This window comes from Scyliorhinus canicula, chromosome 9, assembly GCF_902713615.1.
Source record: "Scyliorhinus canicula chromosome 9, sScyCan1.1, whole genome shotgun sequence".
NCBI classification, from domain to species: Eukaryota; Metazoa; Chordata; class Chondrichthyes; order Carcharhiniformes; family Scyliorhinidae; genus Scyliorhinus; species Scyliorhinus canicula.
In genome coordinates this window covers 170,407,692-170,431,073 of record NC_052154.1, presented here as the reverse complement: position 1 = coordinate 170,431,073, position 23,382 = coordinate 170,407,692, and the positions used below count along the sequence as shown (strand labels likewise).

The window sequence follows — 23,382 nt, the reverse complement described above, 5'->3', positions numbered from 1 at the left end:
CTTCGGCCCTCCAAGCCTGTGTCGAACATGCTGCCGTCTATCCTAACCTTTTACACTTCTGGGACCTGTATCTTTCTATTCCCATGCTATTCATATATTTGTCAAGACGCCCCTTAAAACATCACTATTGTACCTGCTTCCACCATCTCCTTCAGCAGCGAGTTCCAGGCACCCACTACCCTTTGTGTAAAGAAAAAGGCCCTTGTGCATCTCCTCTAAACTTTGCTCCTTGCCCCTTAAATCTATGTCCCCATATAATTGACCCTTCCACCCTGTAACAAAGCTTCCGACTGTCCACTCTGTCCATGCCCCTCATAATTTTGTTGACTTCTATCTGGTCGACCCTCAACCTTCGTTGTTCCAGTCAGAACAAACCGAGTTTATCCAGCCTCTCCTCATAACTAATGCCTTTCATACCAGGCAACATCCTGGTAAACCTCTTCTATACCCTCTCCAAAGCCTCCGTTGGAATGTAAGTCGGTGGTTTTAGTAAATGTGTATGCTTTGAATTTTGTTATGAACCCTAGGTTGGACTGGCCGAAGCCAAAGTTGTTGGGTTCTTCAGAGATGGCAGGGGTACTGGCAGCGTTTATGAAGGAGATGAGTGGAGCGGATCTGTGGTGGTTTTTGCAGCCTGGGGCAGGGAATTCTCCTTTTTCTTTCCAGTGCATAACGTATATTCTCAATCGACTTTTTTGTGATGGGGTGTTCTCTGCTGCCAGGGGTGAGGAATGCAGAATATTCCATGATAGCGATTTAGATCATGCACCACATGGATTTGGTTTTGGAGATGGGACCGATTCAGCAGCCAGCGTGGTGTTTGGATATGGGGCTGTTGGAGAATTTGGGATTTTGTGTGAAGATGGCTAGGGTGATGAGTATGTGGAGTTTAATAAAAAATGGGGAAGTGTTGCCCGTGGTACTGTGAGAGATCCTGAAGGCGCGGTGGTGAGAGGGGAGATAATCTCTCATGGGTGGATTAGGAGACGCGGGAGGAACACAGTTGGTGGATGAGATCCTGGCGAGAAGAAAGGGTAGTAGCTATTCGAGTGACCCTACCCCAGAGCTCCTGGTGAGTAGAACGAAGCTACAGATGCAGTTTGATCTATTATCAACAGATAAGATGGTGCACCAGTTGCGGTGCTTGAGGGGGGGATAATGTACAAATATGTGGAAAAGGCCAGTTGTCTCTTGGCTGGTCAGTTGAGATGGAAGGCAGCCTCCTGAGAGATTGTTCAGATTCGGGTGGTGGACTAGTGTCTGCGCCGTATGAAGTTCTGCGCCTTATGAAGTTCTGCACTGTATGAAGTTAACGGGGTGTTTGAGGTGTTGTACAAGAATCTATGTAGACTGGAGCCTCCTGAGGAGGAGTCGGATATGGTGGAGTTTCTGGAGGGGTTGGAGTGCCTTAAGGTGGAGGAGGAGGATCGGGAAGAGTTGAGAGTACAGGAGGTTCGGGCAGTATTGGGGGAATGCAGACTGGTAAGGCGCCAGGGCAGGACAGGTTCCAAGTGGAATTTTATAAAAACGTTGCTGATTGAGTGGTGCTCTTACTGGTGAAGATGTTTGAGGACTCACTAACATGGGGGTCTCTTCCGGAGACAATTATTCAAGCGTCCATTTAGCCTCTGTTAACGAAGGACAAAGACCTGGTAGAGTGTGGGTTAAACTGCCCGATTTCCATATTAAATGTGGAGGCTAAGATTCTGGCCAAAGTTCTAGTGCTGAGGCTGGAGGAGTGTCTCCCTGAGGTTATTGGGGAGGATCAGCTGGGGTTTGTGAAGGGTCGGCTTTTGTCGTCTAATGTACGGCGACTTTTAAATGTGACATTGTCCCTGGTGGAAGGAAAGGAGCAGGAGGTTATAGTGGCGTGGATGCCGAGAAGGCTTGATGGGGTGAATGGGGTTATTTGTTTGTGGCATTGGAACGGTTTGGGATAGGGTCTAAATTTGTTTCCTGGGTTTGGTTGTTATATAAGGCATCTAAGGCATCTAAGGCTAGTCTCCGAACAAAAAATGTGAGTTTGGGATACTTTCAGCTGTATGGGGGAACAAAGCAGGGGTGCCCCACATCCCTACCATTATGTTCTGTAGACTGGCCTAAGTGAACAATGAACTACAGAACATGTAGTTTAAGTAATTTATTATAGAACAAGCTTCATGGTAAGAAAACTAGGATAAATTAACTAACAAACAACTAACATTAAACCACTCTCGTGGAACTATGCAAATACGTCAATCTCCCAGCACGATCAACTCCCAGGGTGATATGATAGGTTTACAATGCCACCTTGTGGTCGGAGGTCGTGCATAACATTATGTACAAACTTATATTATGCATATCATCACACCCCCCCTCTTGTTTGCATTAGCAATTGTGCCTTTGGCCATTGCCCTGAGAGCCTCTGACAGGAATAATGACGGGGGGATGGAAGACAGGGTGACCTTTTTCGCAGATGATGATCTGTTGTATGTGACGGATCCGATTCCCACAATGATTGATATCATGCCACTGCTCAAGCATTTTGGGGCATTTTCAGGGTATGAATTGAACTGGGAGAAAAGTGTGATTTTTCTGGTCACTGCTGGGGAGGGGAGTTGATCTGGGGGTGTTGCTGTTCCGGTTAACGGGCTCTCATATTAGGTATTTGGGGGTGAAGATAGCTCGGGATTGGGCCCAGCTTCGTAAGTTTAATTTTACGAGCTTGGTGAGTAGACTCAAGGTCAACTTGTAAAAGTGGGATAGTCCCCTTCTCTCCTTTGAGTGCAGATTTACCATGGTTTCTATTCCTGTTCCAATGCTTGTCGGTTTTTCTGCCAAAATCCTTCTTTGGGAGAGTGGAGATATTGATTTTGTCCTTTATTTGGGCGGGTAAATTGGCTAAGATTCAGAAGATGGTTCTTCAGAGGGACTGGCAGTTAGGGGGCTTGGCGCTGCCGAGCTTGATATATTTTCACTGGGTGGTGAATGTTGGGTGATGTGGGATCCTGAGGCTGAATGGCTACGGAAGGAGTCGGGATGGTGTCGGGGGTCGTGGTTAAGGGTGTTAGTGATGGCCGCGCCACCGTTTTCTCTGGGGAAATAGTTAGCAAAACTGGTGACAGACTCCACGTTGAAGATATGGAGACAATTGGGGGCGGTATCGAAGTTGGCGCCGATTTGTGCGAACCATGTAGTTGAGTTGACGAGGTTGGATGCCATGTTTAGAGAGTGGAAGGATTGAGGGATTTGTTTTTGGAGTGGCAATTTGCAAGCCTAGATGAGTTGTTGGAGAAATGTCACCAGTATGGTGACTATGAAGATCAACCAGCATGGACCCCAGCCAAAAAAGAAAAACAAGCTCTGGCAGTCGGTTGTAATGCTATTAATATTTCAGTATTTGAAAAGCATTCATTATTTCATCAGCCCCCCTATGATTGAGAATTTCACTGATGGTTAAGGCCAGTAAGCAATCCATGCATCTGTTCATGTACTGCGGAGGTTGTCAGGAAAGAGGTCTGACATCCATACTTACATACTGTTGTGCAGCCAGCAAGAACATGCTGGCTCAGTTGATTGATTGTAAAAAGACAATATTTGACAGCATGTTGTCACCATTCAGGGTTTGGGTCGTCAAAAGTTGATGTAGTGTGACTGTTCACCTCCATGCAAAGATCTTCGTACACTTAAAAATTAAAATCGCAATTTACGATTTAGTTGCAGGGAGGGGCATCTGTCTGCTGGTAACAAAACATTTGCATCAGTTATGCATTGTGTGTATTGGAGAATAATTTAAAATCATGTTACACGTATTGTTTGGTTTTAATAAATGTCAATAAAATCATTTTCTTCAAATGTTTTAATGTTTTAAGTGATATGCTTTTTTCCCCCCAACAAGTGAATGCAGTTGCAGTTAATTTTTGTTTGTTATATTCTAACTCCTGGAAAATTTAGTTAAGCATGCACAGATGGCTCAATGATTTATGGTTTGTGATTAATGAAAGGACAAAAATACAAAAATATTTTTAGTAAGATAATGCACTATCATACAACACATTTACCACACATTGAATAATAACTTATTATTCAAGTGTGAAAGTACTGTGAAATTGTTTGTGCAGGTGTTTTCCTCTTTAATGTTAACACGTTAACATTCCATGAAGTAGCTTCAATAACTATTCCTATTAGAGGACATAACGGTCACAAATTCGGAAGAGTTTGTAATGTTGAACTCCCTTTGGAAAACCTGCCATGACATTTTAGTTTTGATGATCTCTTATCCAAAGTTACAGTAGTTTCGCACTTTATTTGTTGACGTAGCAGCATTGTCTGCTGAATCCGAATATTTGACCAATTGACCATCGATGTTGAATGTATTAGTAGCAGTTAAAGTTGTTAATTTTTTACATTTGCATTACGTCCTACAGTACGTTGACCAATACATAGTCAAAACATAGATTCCATGTTTTGAATGGCAAGAACACTCAGCATGTGTTCAATTATAAATGTGGTTGCAGGCAGGGGACTTGCATTTGTCTGTTGTTTTTTCCTTCTGTTATTAAAGCTCAAATAATGTTCTTCCTGTTGGGACAAAATCCAACTCCCCGGTCAACTATATGAGATCTAAATAGATTGTATCTGTCAAAGTCGGAACTGGGAACATTTGTAATGGTGCATTAGAGGTACTGTGATAAGGTTGGCGAAAAGCATGTTGTAAGTGCTGCACCAACAAAGATCCTTAGCTTACAACATATACTGTACCCGACGAAGGTATGGTTGATACTGGCACTGTGTGTCAAAACAGGTGTGTTGTTTATTTTAAAAACAAAAAACAAATAAATCTGTACTATATCTGACTCTCTGTCTTTTTAAAAAATATTTTTTATTCTCTTTCACATTTTCTCCCAAATTTACACCCAACAATAATCTATAACGAATGAAATGAAATGAAAATCGGTTATTGTCATGAGTAGGCTTCAATGAAGTTACTGTGAAAAGCCCCTAGTCGCCACATTCCAGTGCCTGTTCGGGGAGGCTGGTACGGGAGTTGAACCGTGCTGCTGGCCTGCCTCGGTCTGCTTTAAAAGCCAGCGATTTAGTCCAGTGTGCTAAACCAGCCCCATATGTCAATCCCATATCAATAACAACGATCCATCCTCCCACCAAACCCCAAACATTGGCCCTCATGTTAACATAAACAAATGACAAAAAGGAATCACCCATAATCACCCTTAACACAGACAGTCTTCCTCCCCCCAACCCTCTCAGCCCCCAACCCCCCTACGTTCGATGTGATCCAATTCTCGAAAGTGCATAATGAATAACGCCCATGATTTGTAGAACCCCTCCATCCTTCCCCTCAGTTCAAATTTGATCTTTTCAAACGTTAAGAATTCCAGAAGATACCCCCACCACGCCATGGCACAGGGTGGAGAGGCTGATCTCCACCCTAACAGGATCCGCCTTCGGGCGATCAACATGGCGAAGGCTACACAATCTGCCTCCATGCCCGTTTCCAACCACGGCTGGTCTGACACCCCGAATATGGCCTCCTGAGGGCCCGGGTCCAGTTTCACGTGCACCACTTTAGAGATCACCCAAAATACCTCCTTCAAGTAATCCTCCTGCTTTGGACAGGACCAAAACATATGAACATGGTTTGCGGGGCCCCCCCCCACAATGTTCACACACACATCTACCCCCTCAAAGAGCCGGCTCATCCCTGCCCTTGTAAGGTGTGCTCTATATACCACCTTCAGCTGTATCAGCCCCAACCTTGCGCACAAGGTGGAAACGTTCACCCTCTGGAGCACCTCACGCCAGAACCCCTCCTCCATACCATTTCCTAACTCTTCCTCCCACTTTGCCTTGATCCCTTCTAGCGGCGCCCCGTAAACTGCCGATTCTACCCTCTTCTCCAATCCCTCTCTAGTCAGCACCTCCTCCAGCAATGTGGAAGCTGGCTCTGCTGGGAAGAACTGTATCTCCTTTCTGGCAAAGTCTCAAACCTGCATGTATCTAAATATTTCTCCCTGCTCCAGCCCATACTTTGCTCTCAGCTCCTTCAATCCCGCAAAACGACCCCCAAGAAATAAATCTTTTAGTGTCCTAATTCCTTTCTCCTCCCATCTCCGAAAATTTCCATCCCACTTCCCTGGCTCAAATCTCTGGTTCCCTCGAATCGGCATTTCCCTTGATCCTGCTATATCTGACTCAATGTTAATGCATGTGTATTGCTGGAATACGATCAGCTTTAGAGCTTCAACAAAAATTGTTATGGGCGGCACGGTGGAGCAGTGGTTAGCACTGCTGCCGACGGCATTGACGACTCGGGTCCGATCCGAGCCCCAGGTCACTGTCTGTATGGAGTTTACACATTCCCCTCGTGTGTGTGTGTGTGTGTGTGTGTGGGTTTCACCCCCACAACCCAAAGATGTGCAGGTTAGGTGGATTAGCCACGCTAAATTGCCCCTTAATTGGAAAAAAATAATTGGGTACTCTAAATGAATTTTAAAAATGCTGATACCATTGATTTTCAAAGGGAAATGGATAGATTTTCTTTTGTTTGAAATGGTTATTGCCTGGCAATTAATGGCGGGGGAATGTTTCATTTGCCAACCCAAGCCTGAGACTGCCTCAATATTGGAGGAGCTTTGAATGGAACTAAACGCTGTACATTCATCAAACAAAATCACCACTTATGACCTTATGGAACAAACATCATTGAGAAAGCAGCTGAAAATGATTGGGACAAGGACACTACCCTGAGGAACTCCAGCAAACGCTTTTTTGCCTTCCGCAACCCACGGTCATCTTCCATTGTGCTCAATATGACTGCAACCAGTGGAGAGATTTGTCCTATTTGCACTGACTTCAGTTTTATTAGGGCTGTTCGATGCTACACTTGGTCAAGTGCTGCGTTGATGTCAAGGGCACTTTCACCTCACCTCTTGAATCTAGCTCTTTTATCCATGAGTGGACCAAAGCAACAGTGAGGGTCGGCAGGAGCCGATTGGTTCAGGTTGAACTTAAACTAGGCAGGTTGTTGGTGAACAAATGCTGCCTGACAGCCCTGTCAATAACATCTTCCATCACTTTGATTGAGTGTAGTCTGGGGCAGTAATGACTGGATAGGATTTGTTCTGTTTCTTTTGGATAGGACACACCTGGATAATTTTCCATTTTGATGGGTAGATGGCAGTGTTATAGCTGTATCGGAACATTGGCTAGGGATTCAGCCTTTTCTGGAGAACAAATCTTCACTACAACGTTATGTTGTTTTGGACAACGTTGCTGTATCCAGTGTGCTCAACTGTTTCTTGTTATAACTTGGGAGTGAATTGGCTGAAGAATATAATTTGTGATAGTGGAGACCGTAGAAGGAGGGTAAAATGGGTGTGTGTGGCAGTGTGTGCGTGTGTTGGCCCGGATCAGATCAGCGATTGTTGGGCACACGAGCTGGAGAGGCTGAATGGTGCCCTGCTGCTCCTATGTCTTGCGTTCTCCCATTCGGATGAGTATGACCACATCAAGACATTCACATTGGTGAATGCCTGCTCTTAAGGCATGAAAGGTAGTGAAACATGATAGCAATAGCTAATTATATGGTTATCCCACTCAGTACTGTACATTACCAATATGCACTTTTAACTTGACTTAATGGTTTAAGTCAGAGTCATTGAGTACAGAGGAAGGCCATTTGGCCCATTGTCGATGCTGACCGTCTGTAGAGAAAACCAATCAACCCAATTCTTCTGCTCTATCCAAATTCCTCTGATCTATGTTTAGAGCCCTACAAGTTTAATTCCCTCAAGTGCCCATGCAATTTCCTTTTGAAATCATTCATCATCGCTGCATCCACTGCACTCGTAGGCTTTAGTTCATTTGATATTTGAGTAAAATTGTGCATTTTAGTTAGGTTATCCCTTTTATGCAGCTTGAACCTGAAGTAGACCTGACCTTTACTTATTTATCACTTCTGCATTTTTTATTTTGCTATAAAAGTCAGGCCCTTGGCTTTGAGTATAGAATAAAAGTGTATTGTGATTACTTTCAATATATTGCGTACGAATTTTCATTAATGGTATACTATACCTGTATTTTGGTCCAGCCACCTTTAAAATAAAGCTTCATAGAATATTAAAATCTTGCAAGATGTAAATATACCATTTGACACAATGCTTGCGCTTTTTGCAAGAACTAAGGAACCCAGTTTAAGAATGAGGTTTATCTTCTAAATCAGAGATTAGGATAATTTTTCTCTCACGGGTCGTGAGTCTTTGGCATTTTCTACCCCAGAAAGCAATGGAGGCTGGTCTTTAAATTTATTCAAGGCTGAGTTAGATTTTTGATCGACAAGGGAGTCAAAGGGCATGAGGGCCAGGCAGGAAAGTGGAGCTAAAACTACAACCAGATCAGCAAAGATCATATTGAATGGCAGAGCAGGCTCAAAGGGCCAAGTGGCCTACTTGTACTCCTAAGCCTTATGTTGTTGTACTGATGTAAATCCATAATTATATTGAGTACTTAGCAGATGCTTTGCCTGCAGAAAGGAATATCCATCGTGAATTCATGGCAACATGAGAATAAGTTGGAAGGCAGCTCTCGCTTGCTGTTTCTGTACTGCAATATTTCCTTTGGTATAGCTGCGGTGATTTTGAATCATCTCCTCCTATTAAACAGACCAGTTAAATAATTAGTATTCAAGCACTTCTGACATTGAAGAGATCAAGTGTAATATTTTGAACTTTTACCTCTGGTGGTATTACGCAAAGATTCTTTTAGTTTCAAGGATGGTGCACTAAAGTGAATAAGGAATAAAATAACATTCAAGGAAAATATGGCTTGTATAGCAAGGCTCCAGTACTGCGATGACATTTGATACTATTTGTTACTAATTTTGTGAATTATCTCCATGATTCCCCTTTGTTCAAATAGTTGACAAATGAGGTAATAACCTGTTTATTTAGATCTGCTATTCAAGAGCAAGAGACAACTTGTGAAACCTAGAGAATAAATATGTACAATTTATATTGAATAAATATATGTTTATTCTATGTATGGAGTAACATATGACTTCCGAAGAAAATAAGTCATTTGGCTTATTTTCTTAAATGAAAGACTATAATCTGGCACTGCTCCACATATAGTACTCATTTAACCTCATCTGGATCTTTCTAAATTCTTTTCATTATATTGTAGTCCCTGTTGTAATGAGAAATGCAGCTCAAGTTTCCGGGAAGGACAGAAATATCACTGAAATATTCTTGAATAGGAAAAGAGAAGTCAGATACTGATTGAAGTGCCTGACATAGTTTTGTAGCCTCACTTAGTCGCCGAAGATCCTGTCACGGGATAAAGCAGGCACTTGGCCAACAAGAGGTGGAAGGGAAGGTGAACATTCTTAGAAGAATTGGAGCAGGAACTGTGGAGAGGTTATGTTTGTTTCTTTTGTTTTGCAGACAGCTGGAGGGAGACTACAATTGCTGCAATGAATAGATGCACTTAATTTGACATGTGGACTTGCACGTTGCTACCGAGAGTTGCTGCTAGACAGGTCATTGATTGCCAAAATGTCCTTTAGCTAAGGGTATTTAAGAATGAAAACTTTTGACCTGCAACATCACTTCCTCCCAGAGCGGTATTTGCATTAACAGTTATCTATCATGGGAGATGAAATATTTGAACCTGGAAAGAATCCCGTGGATTACTCACTGTTAACCCTATAAATCTTAGAATATGTCTGGAAACCCCACTTTTGTTGGCTTTCTTAAAATCCTTAAATTTCAAGTTCTGAGAATTCAAATGATGTACATTTGCAGAACAGTTTTCAATCCTGTTCAACAAAATTTCTGACTTTATTTCCCAAGTTCACAGGATTTTACAAAATTAAGTTGGCTCCTTTGGTGACCCCTCACACCTTATACAGAAAGTTGTGTGTTGAAGCCCTACTCCTGTATTTGAGTTCATCCTCTAGGCATTTTCAAACATTTTTTCCAGGGACCCATTTTTACCAACCGGTCAACCTTCGGGACCCAACCAGGCGGACCTTCGCAACCCGCACCGGCCGACCGTCGCGACCCACGCCAGCCGACCTTTGCGGCCTACGCCAGCTGACCTGCGCGACCCACTATTTTCTCTTGCCTTGTTTGCTGCTGACAAAAATGGAGGAAATGGTTTTAGGTCCCTTTGGTCCTTGTACACTCTCCTCCAGTGGAACCTGTTGGATGAAGGTGAAGCCTCTTGGTGTCGGAAAGTATGAAATCTCCATCTGTCCAAAGTTCTGCACTTTTTCCGGTAAAATGTTATCAAATAAAACCCGCCCGAACTTGTAAAATAAAATGAATAAAATAAATGAATAAACCCCCCCCCCCCGAACTTGTAAAACAGAAAGCTGCGACCGTTTAAAAAAAAAAGTGGCCGCACTGTGTTTGCGTGCCCGATCATCGGCGCGCATGTGCATAGTTTTGCGCATACGCGCTGATGATCTGGCACGCATGCGCAGTGTGGTTGCATTTTTTTTACATGTTCGTGGCCATTTTGAAGGCCGCTTGCAGCCGGCGTTATTAACAGCTGGCTGCTGCGGCTGTTGCGCGCAGATTTGCGAGCCTCCCGACACCCGCCCACGACCCACCCCCGGGTCACGCCCCTGAGTTTGACAATGCCTGTTCTAGGCTGCCCTTTTAATGAGGGAAAAGACACTGGGTGCACTCATTTCTCTTCAAATACTGTAAATGAATCTTTTCAGTTTCCCGAGGGCAGTAAGGGCCTCATCCAAAAGATAGGAGCTCCAACAGTGCAGCACACTCTTTGTACGGCACTGCAGAGCTAACCTAGATTGTGCTCGACTGTCTGTCTCCAATGTGTGAGTACTACAACCGGGCCAAGGCTAACCTGAGTTCAGTGTCTGTTTGCTGGCTCTGGTGGTTCATTAAAGACCTCCGAACATTTGCTAAATTAGGAGTAGAGCGGTTTTCCCGTGTTCTCACCTATTTATTTGTCATCATCTTCAATAACAGATTGTTGCTGCTTGTGGCGAGAATTGCTGCTGTGTTTACTTGTGTTACATTTCAAAACAGTTCCTGAAAAATGTTCTGAAGTACTTTATAATCATGTGTTAAATGAAAAATAAGTTGTGATATGAGAAAGATTGAAGAGATATCTCTATATGCCTACCATCAACCATATGGGGTACTGATCAAGGTTTGAGCCTTCTGGGAAAACCCGCTTTGGATCGGCACAGTTACCTGGACCTGGCCTACTTTCAATATCTTTCACTAATGCACTTAGTTAGATTTCCTTTTTTAAAAAAAATGTTTTTTATTGGATTTTTGGGGCAACCCTAACCCTAACATGTGGGCGTGGCTGGTCGGGCCTCCTTGGCACTGTTCACATCTGTCCTCCACCTCCGGGAAGAACCTACTCATACGGGTTCTTGTTAAGTGGGCTCTATGTACCACATTTAGTTGCGTCAGGCTGAGCCTTGCGCACGTGGAGGTGGAGTTCACCCTATGCAGTGCTTCGCTCCAGAGTCCCCACCCTATCTCGATCCCCAGGTCCTCCTCCCATTTCCTTCTCGTTGCGTCCAGTACAGTGTAGGCCCCTTCTACCAGTCGGTCGTACATGTCGCTATAGTTTCCTCTCTCTAATATGCTTGCGTCCAGTAACTCTTCCAGTAGTGTCTGTCGTGGCGGTTGCGGGTAAGTCCTTGTCTCCTTTCGTAGGAAGTTTCTGAGCTGCAGGTACCTTAGCCCGTTCCCCCTGGCCAGCTGGAATTTCTCCGTCAGTTCGTCCAGTGTCGCGACCCTGCCGTCGGTGTATAGGTCCCTGACTGTCAGTGTCCCCTCGTCCTGTCTCCACCTTTTGAAGTCGGTCAGTGCTGGTGTGAACCTATGGTTGTTACAGATGGGAGCCTTGTCCGACATTTTGGTCAGGCCAAATTGCTGCCATAGCTGGTTCCAGGACTGGAGGGTGGCTATCACGATTAGTTAGATTTCATACCAACAGGATACAAATACGAATGATAGGCACAGAGCCAATGAATGGCCTTGTAAAGGGCAAATAGACGACAATAACTGGAGAGCTAAATTGATTGCGTTAGAAGCTGAGAGATGTGCTTTGTTTGGGGGGTGGTGATGTTGCCGGGATAGGGGAGAAACAGGTGGCAGCACTTTGGGGGGTGAAGGAAGGAAGCATGATGTATTAACTGGGAGGTAATGGGGAGAGTGAATGCCAGCATGAGGAACAAAAGAATATAATTGTTGGAAGGGATGCACAATGGAGAGTAAGAGGATAAGGTGTAGGCCATGTCCCTCAAACCTGCTCTGCCATTCTATTTGATCATGGCTGATCTGCACCTCAATACCACTTATTCACCATATTGCTAGATACTCTTATAGCATAGAATCCCTACAATGCAGAAGACATATTCATAGAATTTATAGTGCAGAAGGAGGCCATTCGGCCCATCGAGCCCGCACCGGCCCCCAGAAAGAGCACCCTACCTAAGCCCACACCTCGGCCCTATCCCCGTAACCCAGTAACCCCACCTACCCTTTTTGGATACGAAGGGCAATTTATCATGGCCAATCCACCTAACCTGCACTTCTGGACTGTGGGACGAAACCGGAGCACCCTGAGGAAACCCACTCAGACACAGGGAGAAAGTGCAAATGCCACACAGTCACCCAAGGTTGGAATTGAACCCAGGACCATGGCGCTGTGAGGCAGCACTACTCACCACCCTGTTGCCCAAACAAAAATCCATCCATCTCAGTCGTGAAATCTGCAAATGTCCCAAGCATCCCCAGACTTTTGGAGGTGTGGAGGGAAGATGGGATAGGAGTTGCAGATTTCTACTACCTGGTGTGTGAAAAAACACTTCCTGATTTTGCTCCTGCATGGCCTAGCTCTAATTTTAAGGTTACATTCCTTTGTTCTTAATTCCTCCACCAGAGGGAATTGTTTCACTGTATCCATCCAATCAAATCTTTCAACATTTTAAGCACCTCAATTAGATCGCCTCTTAATCTCCTATATTCAAGGGAATGTAAGCCAAGATATATCCTTGTAATTTAACCCTCTAAGGTCCTGTATTATTCTGGTAAATATTGACTTAGAGGGGGAGAAATGTGTCAGACTTTCTAGTGACCATCCAAGTTTGTGCTTGTGTTACACTATCAAATCATTTTTAAATGTTTTTTTTTTATTGAGTTTTCATATTTTATATATGACAAATTACAAGTTATTAGAGAGAGAGAAAAAAAAAAGGAAAACACAAAAATTTAACATGAATATTTACAGGTAAGCATCTTCATAACAATAATTGTGGCCGCCCCCTTTAGCCAGCATACATATTTTACATTCCCCAATATGGCCGAGGCACATGTTTATAGGCATTTATTTATAGTTTGGTTTTGGGCCTTGGCTTGCCATCAAACCCCCATACCGAGCCCGTAGCCCCCCCCCCCCCCCCTCCCTCCCCCCGGCTACCTTCCCCCGATTCCCGTCCATTTTCCCCTGGTTCTTGGCCACCCGACTATTCTTCCTCCTGTACGTTGGCCACAAACAGGTCCCGGAACAGTTGCATGAATGGCTCCCACGTTCTGTGGAAGCCGTCGTCCGACCCTCGGATGGCGAATTTGATTTTCTCCATTTGGAGAGATTCCGAGAGGTCGGACAGCCAGTCTGCAGCTCTGGGTGGTGCTGCTGACCGCCAGCCAAACAGGATTCTACGGCGGGCAATCAGGGAGGCAAAGGCAAGGGCGTCCGCCCTCCTCCCCAGGAATAGATCTGGCTGGTCTGAAACCCCGAAGACCGCCACTATCGGGCATGGCTCCACCCTCACCCCCTCCACTTTGGACATAGCCTCGAAGAAGGCTGTCCAGTACTCCACAAGTCTGGGGCAAGACCAGAACATGTGGGCGTGGTTGGCCGGGCCTCTCTGGCACCGCTCACATTTGTCCTCCACCTCCGGGAAGAACCTACTCATACGGTTTCTCGTTAAGTGGGCTCTATGTACCACTTTTAGTTGCGTCAGGCTGAGCCTTGCGCACGTGGAGGTGGAGTTGACCCTATGCAGTGCTTCGCTCCAGAGTCCCCACCCTATCTCCATCCCCAGGTCGTCCTCCCATTTCCTTCTTGTTGCGTCCAGTACGGTGTCGTCCCTATCTACCAGTCGGTCATACATGTCACTACAGTTCCCTTTCTGTAGGATACTTGCGTCCAGTAGGTCTTCCAGTAGTGTCTGTCGTGGCGGTTGTGGGTATGTCCTTGTCTCCTTTCGTAGGAAGTTTTTGAGCTGCAGGTACCGTAGCTCGTTCCCCCCAGCTAGCTGAAATTTCTCTGTCAGTTCGTCCAGTGTTGCGATCCTGTCGTCCGTGTATAGGTCCTTGACTGTCAGTGTCCCCCCGTCCTGCCTCCACCTTTTGAAGGTGGCGTCAGTCAGTGCTGGTGTGAACCTATGGTTGTTGCAGATGGGAGCCTTGTCCGACATTTTGTACAGGCCAAATTGCTGCCGCAGTTGGTTCCAGGATTGGAGGGTGGCCGTCACCACTGGGCTGGTGGAGTGTTTTTTGGGTGGGGATGGGAGTGCTGCCGTGGCGAGGGCCCGGAGGGAGGTTCCCATGCAGGAGGCCTCCTCCGCACGCACCCACTCGGCTTCTGGCTCCTGGATCCATCCCCTTACTCGCTCGGCTGTTGCCGCCCAGTGGTAGAATTGTAGATTCGGGAGGGCTAGCCCCCCCCTGGATTTTGTTTTTTGTATGACCTTCTTTGGGATCCTAGCATTTTTACCCCCCCATACGAACGCCATGATATGTTTGTCCAGCGCTTTGAAAAAGGCCTTGGGGATGTAGATCGGAATGGATCTAAACAGGAAAAGGAACCTGGGCAGTACGTTCATTTTGATCGTCTGGACTCTCCCCGCGAGGGAGAGCGGGAGTGTGTTCCATCTTTGCAGGTCCTTTTTTACTTCCTCCGTCAGGCTGGTGAGGTTCCATTTGTGGATCCCTTTCCAGTCATGGGCTATTTGGATCCCCAGGTAGCGTAATTTATTTATTTCGGGCTTGCACTATCAAATCATGATGTAAAAATTAAACAATGCAACATTTGGATGGTAAAACTTCATTTTTAGTTATGGGAAGGGCATGACTTACTTTCCACTTCATTTGGAGGAGAGAATGTATGATTTGCCTGCAGAAAAGTACATAATAAAACAGCAGAAATTTTATACTATGCTAATCTGCTAAAGGGAGCGGCTGCTTATTTAAAGCGGCACTAACCATAATTCTTCTACAGCAATGCTCATTCATTAACAAAACTGTACTTTTTGTAGGCACTTTATTTTATCTTGCAGTCATATCACCATACATTCTCCTCCATTCTATATAATGATTTAATTTTTTCCCCCAGAAGAACTTGAATTTAGTGTTGTGTGGTTTGTGCTCTCGCCCTGTTCTGACCTCTATATTTCTCATGGGGGTCCACTCCAAAACAGCGCCAGAACCCTGGCAAAGAATAAGGGAAAGTGGGATATGAAAATCAACTATGGGATATTGATATAGATCTCTTAGCCACAGGAAATAATGTGTCTGTCACATGAGAAGAAATGTGTCTATGTGTTCATGTGTGGTAGGGAAAATATTTGAAACGGGCAGAATACTCCACGATTTGTTATGCAAAGTTGTAGTGATTGCATACCTGTTATTGTGCATTACACTCTGCAGTGGGCAAGCTGAAACTGAAATTGGCTTGTATTATTACTGCGGCTGGCTGGTGCAGTATCAAATCAAAATCTATATCATATTTGTTTTGGTTTGCTTTATTCTTGGTCACTGAGAAATCAATTGTAGATGCCTGAACTTAATTTTACAATTGATTTAGGGTATGTTAGTTATTTTAATTCTGGGAAATGCAGACAATCATATGAGGTAAACAACCAAGCAAACTTGCTTTTGCAATGGGAATTTCCAGGCAATTTTTATTTTTGTTCAGAAATGTCCAACAGCCAGCCAGTACCTCCCACTTATTTATTGTTTTTTCAGAATAGCCTTGTTCATAATACTTGTTGATGTAATCCTGTATTAAATAGAAGTTCCCTTGCAGATTGCAGAATGTGAAGGATTACATTTAAAAAAAATAGTGATTGTATTACATTTTGATTGTTGCCCAGTAAAAATAGGCGGACTGTCCCTTCAGGAAACTGTAGTTGAATGTATTACGCAGGCATTCTAAACCTTCTTGGATTATTCTGATATAAGACAATGTTAGTTCCAGTAGAAACTGGTTGAGAACTGAATGAAGTTCTTGATTTTATTTCAGAAGCTCACCAGTTTTGTTTTTGCCTTAGGAACAATGCAAAAGCAATCAGAAAGGCCCCACGCAAGGGTGACAACTGTGCTAACCACTGTGCTATCGTGCCCCCCCCTAATGTGGGAAGGAAGGAGATGGCATGGGAGGGATAGAAGAGATGATGGCATTGGTTATGTGTACCAATTTGAATGCAAATATTTGGAAAAATTCTATGCTTGTTGCCCACATCCACAAACTGTTCATGATCAGATGCATGAAACCTGACCAATTTTACTACAGCCAACCACAGTTCTGGGTGAGAGCTAATAATTTTGTTAAAATCACAGATCCCGTCGCTTGCATGCTTGTACCAAGTAGTTACAATTTTCATTTTGCAAACTGAGTATAGGCGATTTAGTTATAATAAATTAACAAAAATATCATATTTATAAAATTAGCATATAGGAAACTGAATAAAGGACTTGGACCACAGATTCCAAGTTTACAGATTTAAACCAATGCATACAGTTTTTGATACTTGTGTTACTGTATTTATCTCAAGAAGAAAACCCTAAAAGAATACAGAAGGTAATAAAAGCAAAATACTGCGGATTCTGGAATTGGAAACCAGAACAGAGAATGCTGTAGAAACTGAGCAGATCTGACAGCAACTGTAGGGAGAGAAAAGAAAGTTAACGTTTTGAGTTCTTATGACTCTTCAGAGCTGAAGAGAGGGAGAAATGTGCTGGATTATATATTGTATAAATGGGTGGAATATTTGATGGGGGGGGGTGGAAGATTAGTGGGAGCAGGGAGAAATTGCAACAAAAATGTAGCAAAACGTAAGTGACTGATGGCCTGGAGGGGAGAGAGCATTTTTTTCACTGGGACAAAAAAAATGTTTGGATATATATAAAAAGAAATGTTAAGATGGAGAGAAAGGTCACAGTCTAAAATTGTTGAACTCAATGTTGACTGTAATGCTGTAATGTGCCTAATCAGAAGGAGGTGCTGCTCCTCCAGTTTGTGTTGGGCTTCACTGGAGAATTGCAGCATTGCTGAGAATTGCTGAGCCAAAGATGTTCTGCAAAGTGGTCAGCCAGTCTGCGTTTAGTCCCCTCAATGTAAAGGAGACCACATAAGGTAATGCTACTTTTATGTGACTGCGCCACCTAATGAAGGAATTAGTGTGAATGAATAATGAGCCCCTGAAAACTAAGAATTGGCCCCTAAAATCAAAATGTAGCTCTCTAGACAATCTGAAAAAGAGCTTTCAAACATATGTATTTTGGCCCCTGTTCTGATCTCGCAACTTTACCACTACCAAGACCGTCTATTCCCAACTCCCTAATGCTTTCTGAAGAGTGTGGAAGGAGGCTACGAAAGAACATAGGTGAAGTGAGTGGGCAAAAATCTGGCAAATGGAGTATAATGTCGGCATATGTGAGATTGTCCATTTTGGCAGGAAGAATAAAAAAGAAGCTTATTATCTAAATGGTGAGTGGTCGCAGGGGCTCTGGGTGTCCTCATGCATGAATCACAAAAGGCTAGTATACAGTTATAGCAAGCGATTTAAAAGCTACTAGAATGTTGGGGGGGGATTTACTGACCACTCCATATTTAAAATGTTTTTTTATTTAGAGTACCCAATTCATTTTTTCCAATTAAGGGGCAATTTAACATGGCCAATCCACCTAACCAGCACATCTTTGGGTTGTGGGAGTGAAACCCATGCAAACACGGGGAGAATGTGCAAACTCCACGCGTACAATGACCCAGAGCCGGGATCGAACTTGGGACCTCGGTGCCGTGAGGCAACAGGGCTAACCCACTGCGCCACCGTGCTGCTCTGACCACCCCATTTGACAGGGTGGATGTGGAGAGGTTATTTTTGTCGGAGAATTCTAGAACTAGGGGGTCACTGTTTAACTATAAGAGGTGACTCATTTAAGAAAGGAGATGATGAGATCTCTGAGGGTTGAGAACCCCTGGAACACTCTTTCTCAAAAGGCAGGGGAAGCAGAATCTTTGAATATTTTTGGTAGATTCTTGTATAACAAGGGGGTGAAAGGTTATCGGGGGTAGCCAGGAATGTGGGGTTGAGGTTACAATCAGATCAGCCTTGATCTTATCGAATGGTAGAGCAGGCTCAAGGGGCCTGCTCCTACTTTGTATACATGACTTCACCCTTTCTGTTTGTGTGCTGTTGAAATCCTCATCTATGCATTTGTTCCCTCTAGATTTGACAATTCAAGTGTTCTCTTGGCTGGTCTCCCACCCTCTAGAAATTTGAGGTCATGCAAAATGATGCTACTGTGTCCAGTCCAATTCACCCATCACCTCTGTGCTTGCTGACTTACTTATTCTCAAGAAATGCTTTTATATTAAAATTCTTATCCTTGTTTCAAATCCCTCTGTGGCCTTGCCACTCCCGGGATTTTCCACTATTGGGATTATGTCCCCCATGCCGGCGTCAAAACGGTCGGGTTTTACGCCAGAAAAACTGGCATTAAAGGGACACGAATTCCTAGACCAGCAGGGGGCTAGTAGGGACCCGAAGTAGATCTTGCAGCTTTTGCTGCAGATACGCCCCCCCCCCCCCGCACTTCTGGGTCGGAGGCTGCGCATACGCACGCTGGCGACCTCCAGCGGCTGTGCCGTGCTCCATGGCACACTCGGACCGCGGAGCTGGACCTAAAAAGGAACCCCCCACCCGATCGGCCGCGTGCCCGACACTCAACACCCGCACAAGCATTTACCGGCTGCCTGTGAGGCCGTCCCCCCGCCGTCCAATCAGCCCGCCCCCGACCATGGCGGCTGTGGACTGAGTCTGCAGCCGCTACGCGAGTATCCTGACCGGCTGGAGCACATTAGTTCCACGGCGACGGGACCTCAACCGGTCGGGGGCAGAGAATGATGGTGTGGGCCTCTGACAAAGGCCCCAGGTAGGTCCCAGGCAGCACATAACGCCGCTTTTCGAGGCCCGCAGAATCAGGGTGCCGGTTCAGGTCTCGATCTCCTGCGGGAAAATGCTTACTCCGCCCTCGCGCCTGCTGCGATTTTGGCATTGGGATGCGGAGAATCCAGTCCCCTATCTCTAACTTCCTCCAACCTCAAAACTTTCTGAGATATTTGTGTGCTCAAATTTTCTCCCTTGAACACCCAGATTGTAATTGCTCTACCTTTGTCAGCAAAGCCTTCTGAATTCTGGTATTTCTTTCCTAAACTTCTCTAACTCTCTCCCTTTCTTTCCTATTTTTTGGACCACACTTGTCCAACCTTTCCACGCGAGGCGCCTCGTTTCAATTTTTTTTCAACCTCGAGGAGCTGATGAGAAAATCTCAAAAAGATAATATTTTTCACAACATTAAACATGAATTTCAATAAAGTATTGAACTATTAAAAAAGAAAAGATCGTTTTCAGGGATTTGGTATTCTATTAGAAATAAGGTATGATTTTAAGTGTGTTTAATATAATATTTTTGTGCCAGAAAGGTTTAATCCTATAGTTAAGATTCATGCTGGACAAAGGTGTTTGTATGTGTGGGAGTTGGCTATGTTCCAACCTGGTTTCTATGGTGGCTAGAGAGGGCTACGGTGAGAAGAGCAAATAAATAGGTCAGTAGAGGTATGCAGTGTTGCATAGCAACTGGGGGCCATGTAAGATTAGTTTTAGCTGAATCTGTGGGCAGTTGAAGACAGGGGGGCGGGTTCTCCGCCCCACCACGCCACATTTTTGCCCCGACCGGCTGACAGGATTCTCCGTTACGTCAGCCGGTCAATGGGGTTTCCCATTGTGGGGCAGCCCCACGATGTCGGGAAACCCCCGGGCATCGGCATAATGGAGAATCACCCCGGCGGAGAATCCCGGCCAGGATGTTGGGGAGTGAAATCTCTCAACTCTGCCGAAAAAGACTGGGCAAGTCAGGATCTGCAAAGAGGCAGGCTTCCCTAACGTGCAAGTTACAGTCCAGTCACCAGGGAATTGGGACAGAAAGAATGTTTATCATGACTGGAGTTAAGTGAACAAAGACCAAGGTATTGTTTAGAAAAATTCAAGGAAGAGTAAACAAAGTGTTCTGAGTTAAAGAGACAATCACAGTAACTAGTTTTACATTTGGACAGCAGACTTCAGAGGCACATGAAAAGTTTGAATTGAGAGTTAAAACAATTTTGAACAGCTCGTACAGCAGTCTCAACAAGGAAATCCTAAAAAGGGGATGGTGTAAAATCATGGACTGGATTTGCTGTGGAAGTTGAGTGGAATCTTTTTTAAAAAGTGTCATTTAGAAAACCTGGTCTGGATTACAATGCAAATAGTAAGGAAAACGTACATATGAGAGAAGATCCTATCAACAGCAAATGTGGGGGAGAAAAAGCCTGTGATTGGAGGAGCAGTTTCTTTGAAGAATCTTCAAATTCACTTACTGACATGGATTGGATAGAGATGCCTGGCAGATTGGATAATGGCCTGCAGTCTGCCTGTTGGACAAGCCTGTTTTAGATGCTCCATAAAACATATGATTGACTAATGCCTTGGTTGTCTGCATTTAATAGAGAATCGCCGCAACCGCGAGGTGCAGAGAATCGGCGCCATTTGCGGTGGCATGTTTGGCGCGGCACCGGTTGCGGGCCGCTGTACGCGGCGGGACTTCCGATTCTCCGGCCCGGATGGGCCGAGCAGCCGCGCAGAAAAATCAGAGTCTCACCGGCGCCGTCCACCTGGTTGCTGCTGGCGAGAACTCTGCACGAAGGGTTGGGGGGCATGCGCGGGTTGGCGCGGCGCCCATTTGGCACCGGGAAGGGAGGCTGGAGCGGCGTGAACCACTCCAGCGCCGTGCTGACCCCCTGTGGAGGCCAGAATCGGTAGTCCCCGCGCCCGTTTGTATCACTTGTATCACTCTGTCTCCATTTTGGAGAATCACGCCCCTTATGTTTTACCGTACTTGTAACTGTTATGCTGCTGAAGGTGATTTTGCACATAAAGTTATCTGGGAGGTAGTGTGTCTAGAGTAAAGAATAGATTTTTTATTCTGCATATATGATTGTCTCATGGTTGTCTAATGGTGGCGTAGTGGTAATATCACCGGATTAGTAATCCAACAACCCAGGCAAATTTTCTGGGGACATGGGTCCAAATCCCAATCATGGAAGCTGGTGGAATTTCAATTCAATTGATGCATTTAAAAAAATCTGGAATATAAAACTAGTCTCAGTATTGATGTCGCTTGTTGTAAAAACCCACCTGGTACTCTAAGGAAATCTGCTGTTCTTGCCTGGTCTGGTAAGAACATGTGACTCCAGGCCCACAGCAATGTGGTTCACTGTTACCTGCCCTCTGAAATGATCTAGCAAGTGACTTAATTCAAGGGCAATTAGGGCTGGGCAGCAAATTCTACTCTTGCCAGGGACATCCACATACCATGAAAGAATAAAAAACGTACATCCTAGATCCTAACCATTTGTTATGTTTATATAAAACAATTCCTCATATTGCCGTTCCATCTTTTATCTTAATTCAATGCCCTCTGGTTCTCAACCCTTCCACCAATGGGAATAGTTCCTTCCTACTCTGTTCCGACCTCTCATGAGTTATATTGCCCGTCCTTGTTCGTCCTACCACAATGTGTCACTTCATGTAAATTCATCTGCCATGTGTCCACTCTTTTCACTATGTGTGTGTGTGTGTGGGTGTGTGTGGGTGTGTGTGTGGGTGGGGGGGTCTCCCAGGCGTTCGGAGACCTTGGGTGTTTGACCTCTGGGGAGGGTGGCACCCTCGCACTACACCCCTCTCCACCCACCCTCACCCTGTAAAATTACACCCTAGGTTTTTCCCTCAGTAGGAAATTGCTTCTGGACAGGGAGAAGATTCAGAAGGGTATAGTGGAAACCGGTATTTGTATTGAACTATAACATAACAAAACAGTTGTGAACCATTAGAATATCGTCTTAAATTCAACAAATGGCATTTCACCTGTTTAATACAAAATAAATGCCGGCTTTGCCAGTGACATCCTCATCCAAATAATACATTAAAAAAGGTACCTAAGAGCCATCTGTAAGACTTTTCCTTTCAGTTTCTTCTGACTCGTGTTGATATGTGGTTAGCTTCTGCCCTATGCTTCCTATGCGTTCTAATTGCCAATACAGAGACATGGTTACAATATGACCAGGGTTGAGAAATAATATTCCAGGGTACACACCATTTTGAAAAGTCAGAATGGTAAATGAGGAGACATAGCTGGATTGTAAAAAATGATGACATAAGGGCAATTGGGAGAAAAATCTTGGCTTAGAAGATCAGGAAGCAGAATCAGAATGGGTGCAGATTAGGAATAACAAGTGTCAGTAGATGCTGATTGGAATAGTTTGTAGGTCCAGAATGGTAGTTTTACTGGTGGACAGAAATAAATGATTGAGCTTGGAGGAAAGGCAATGTAATAATTGTGGAGAAATTTAATCTTTATTTTGGTGATTTGGAAGATGAGTTTGTAGAGTGCTATTGTGACAGTTTCCTGGAACAAGACATTGTGGAATCAACTAGAAATAAAGCTATAACAAAACAAAAGCAAAATATTGCAGATGCTGGAAATGTGAAATAGAAAGAAATTCTGGTCAGGCAGCATCTGTGCAGTGAAACAGAGTTAACAACTAGGCTTCAGGTGGGTGATGGGTCTTGGAGAATTGGTGGGAGCCCTATGTCACACTTTCCTCTGGGGAGGCTTGAAGCTAATTCACTCCAGTCCAGGACTTACCTTGGCAGGCCTCCCATTCAGTTAACTTCTCAGCAGGGCACAAATCCTGCCCCCGAGAGCTGCAGGCCAATCATTGGGAGCAGTGACCGCTACCAGCATTGCAGTGGACCTACCATGAGGATCAGCAATTTATCCCCAAATAGAGGTGAGTGTGGGCCAGGAAGGCGTTGCTGGTTACGAGGAGGTGGGTTGGTATCAAGGGCAGGAGGCTGGTTGTCAATAGGAAAGGAGCCTTCTCGATGCTAGGTCCCTCAATTGGTCATAGAGTGCCCATATTAAAAGGACCGGACTGAGGGCAGCACGGTGGCGCAGTGGGTTAGCCCTGCTGCCTCACGGCGTCAAGGTCCCAGGTTTGATC

General features: G+C 44.7%; 1 protein-coding gene across 3 annotated transcripts in view; it reads left to right on the top strand.

Moving 5' to 3' along the window:
• Window positions 1-23,382, top strand: part of sbf2 (SET binding factor 2) — a 725,521-nt gene that overhangs the window by 211,819 nt on the left and 490,320 nt on the right. Inside the window, exon 2 of one of the 3 annotated variants that reach the window (XM_038808178.1) lies at window positions 9,441-9,535. The exons of the other annotated variants lie outside the window; for them this stretch is intronic. Coding sequence (XP_038664106.1) covers window positions 9,494-9,535 — 42 coding nt within the window. The 5' untranslated portion in view covers window positions 9,441-9,493. The remainder of the gene's footprint in view (window positions 1-9,440; window positions 9,536-23,382) is intronic. 3 annotated transcript variants of the gene reach the window in all.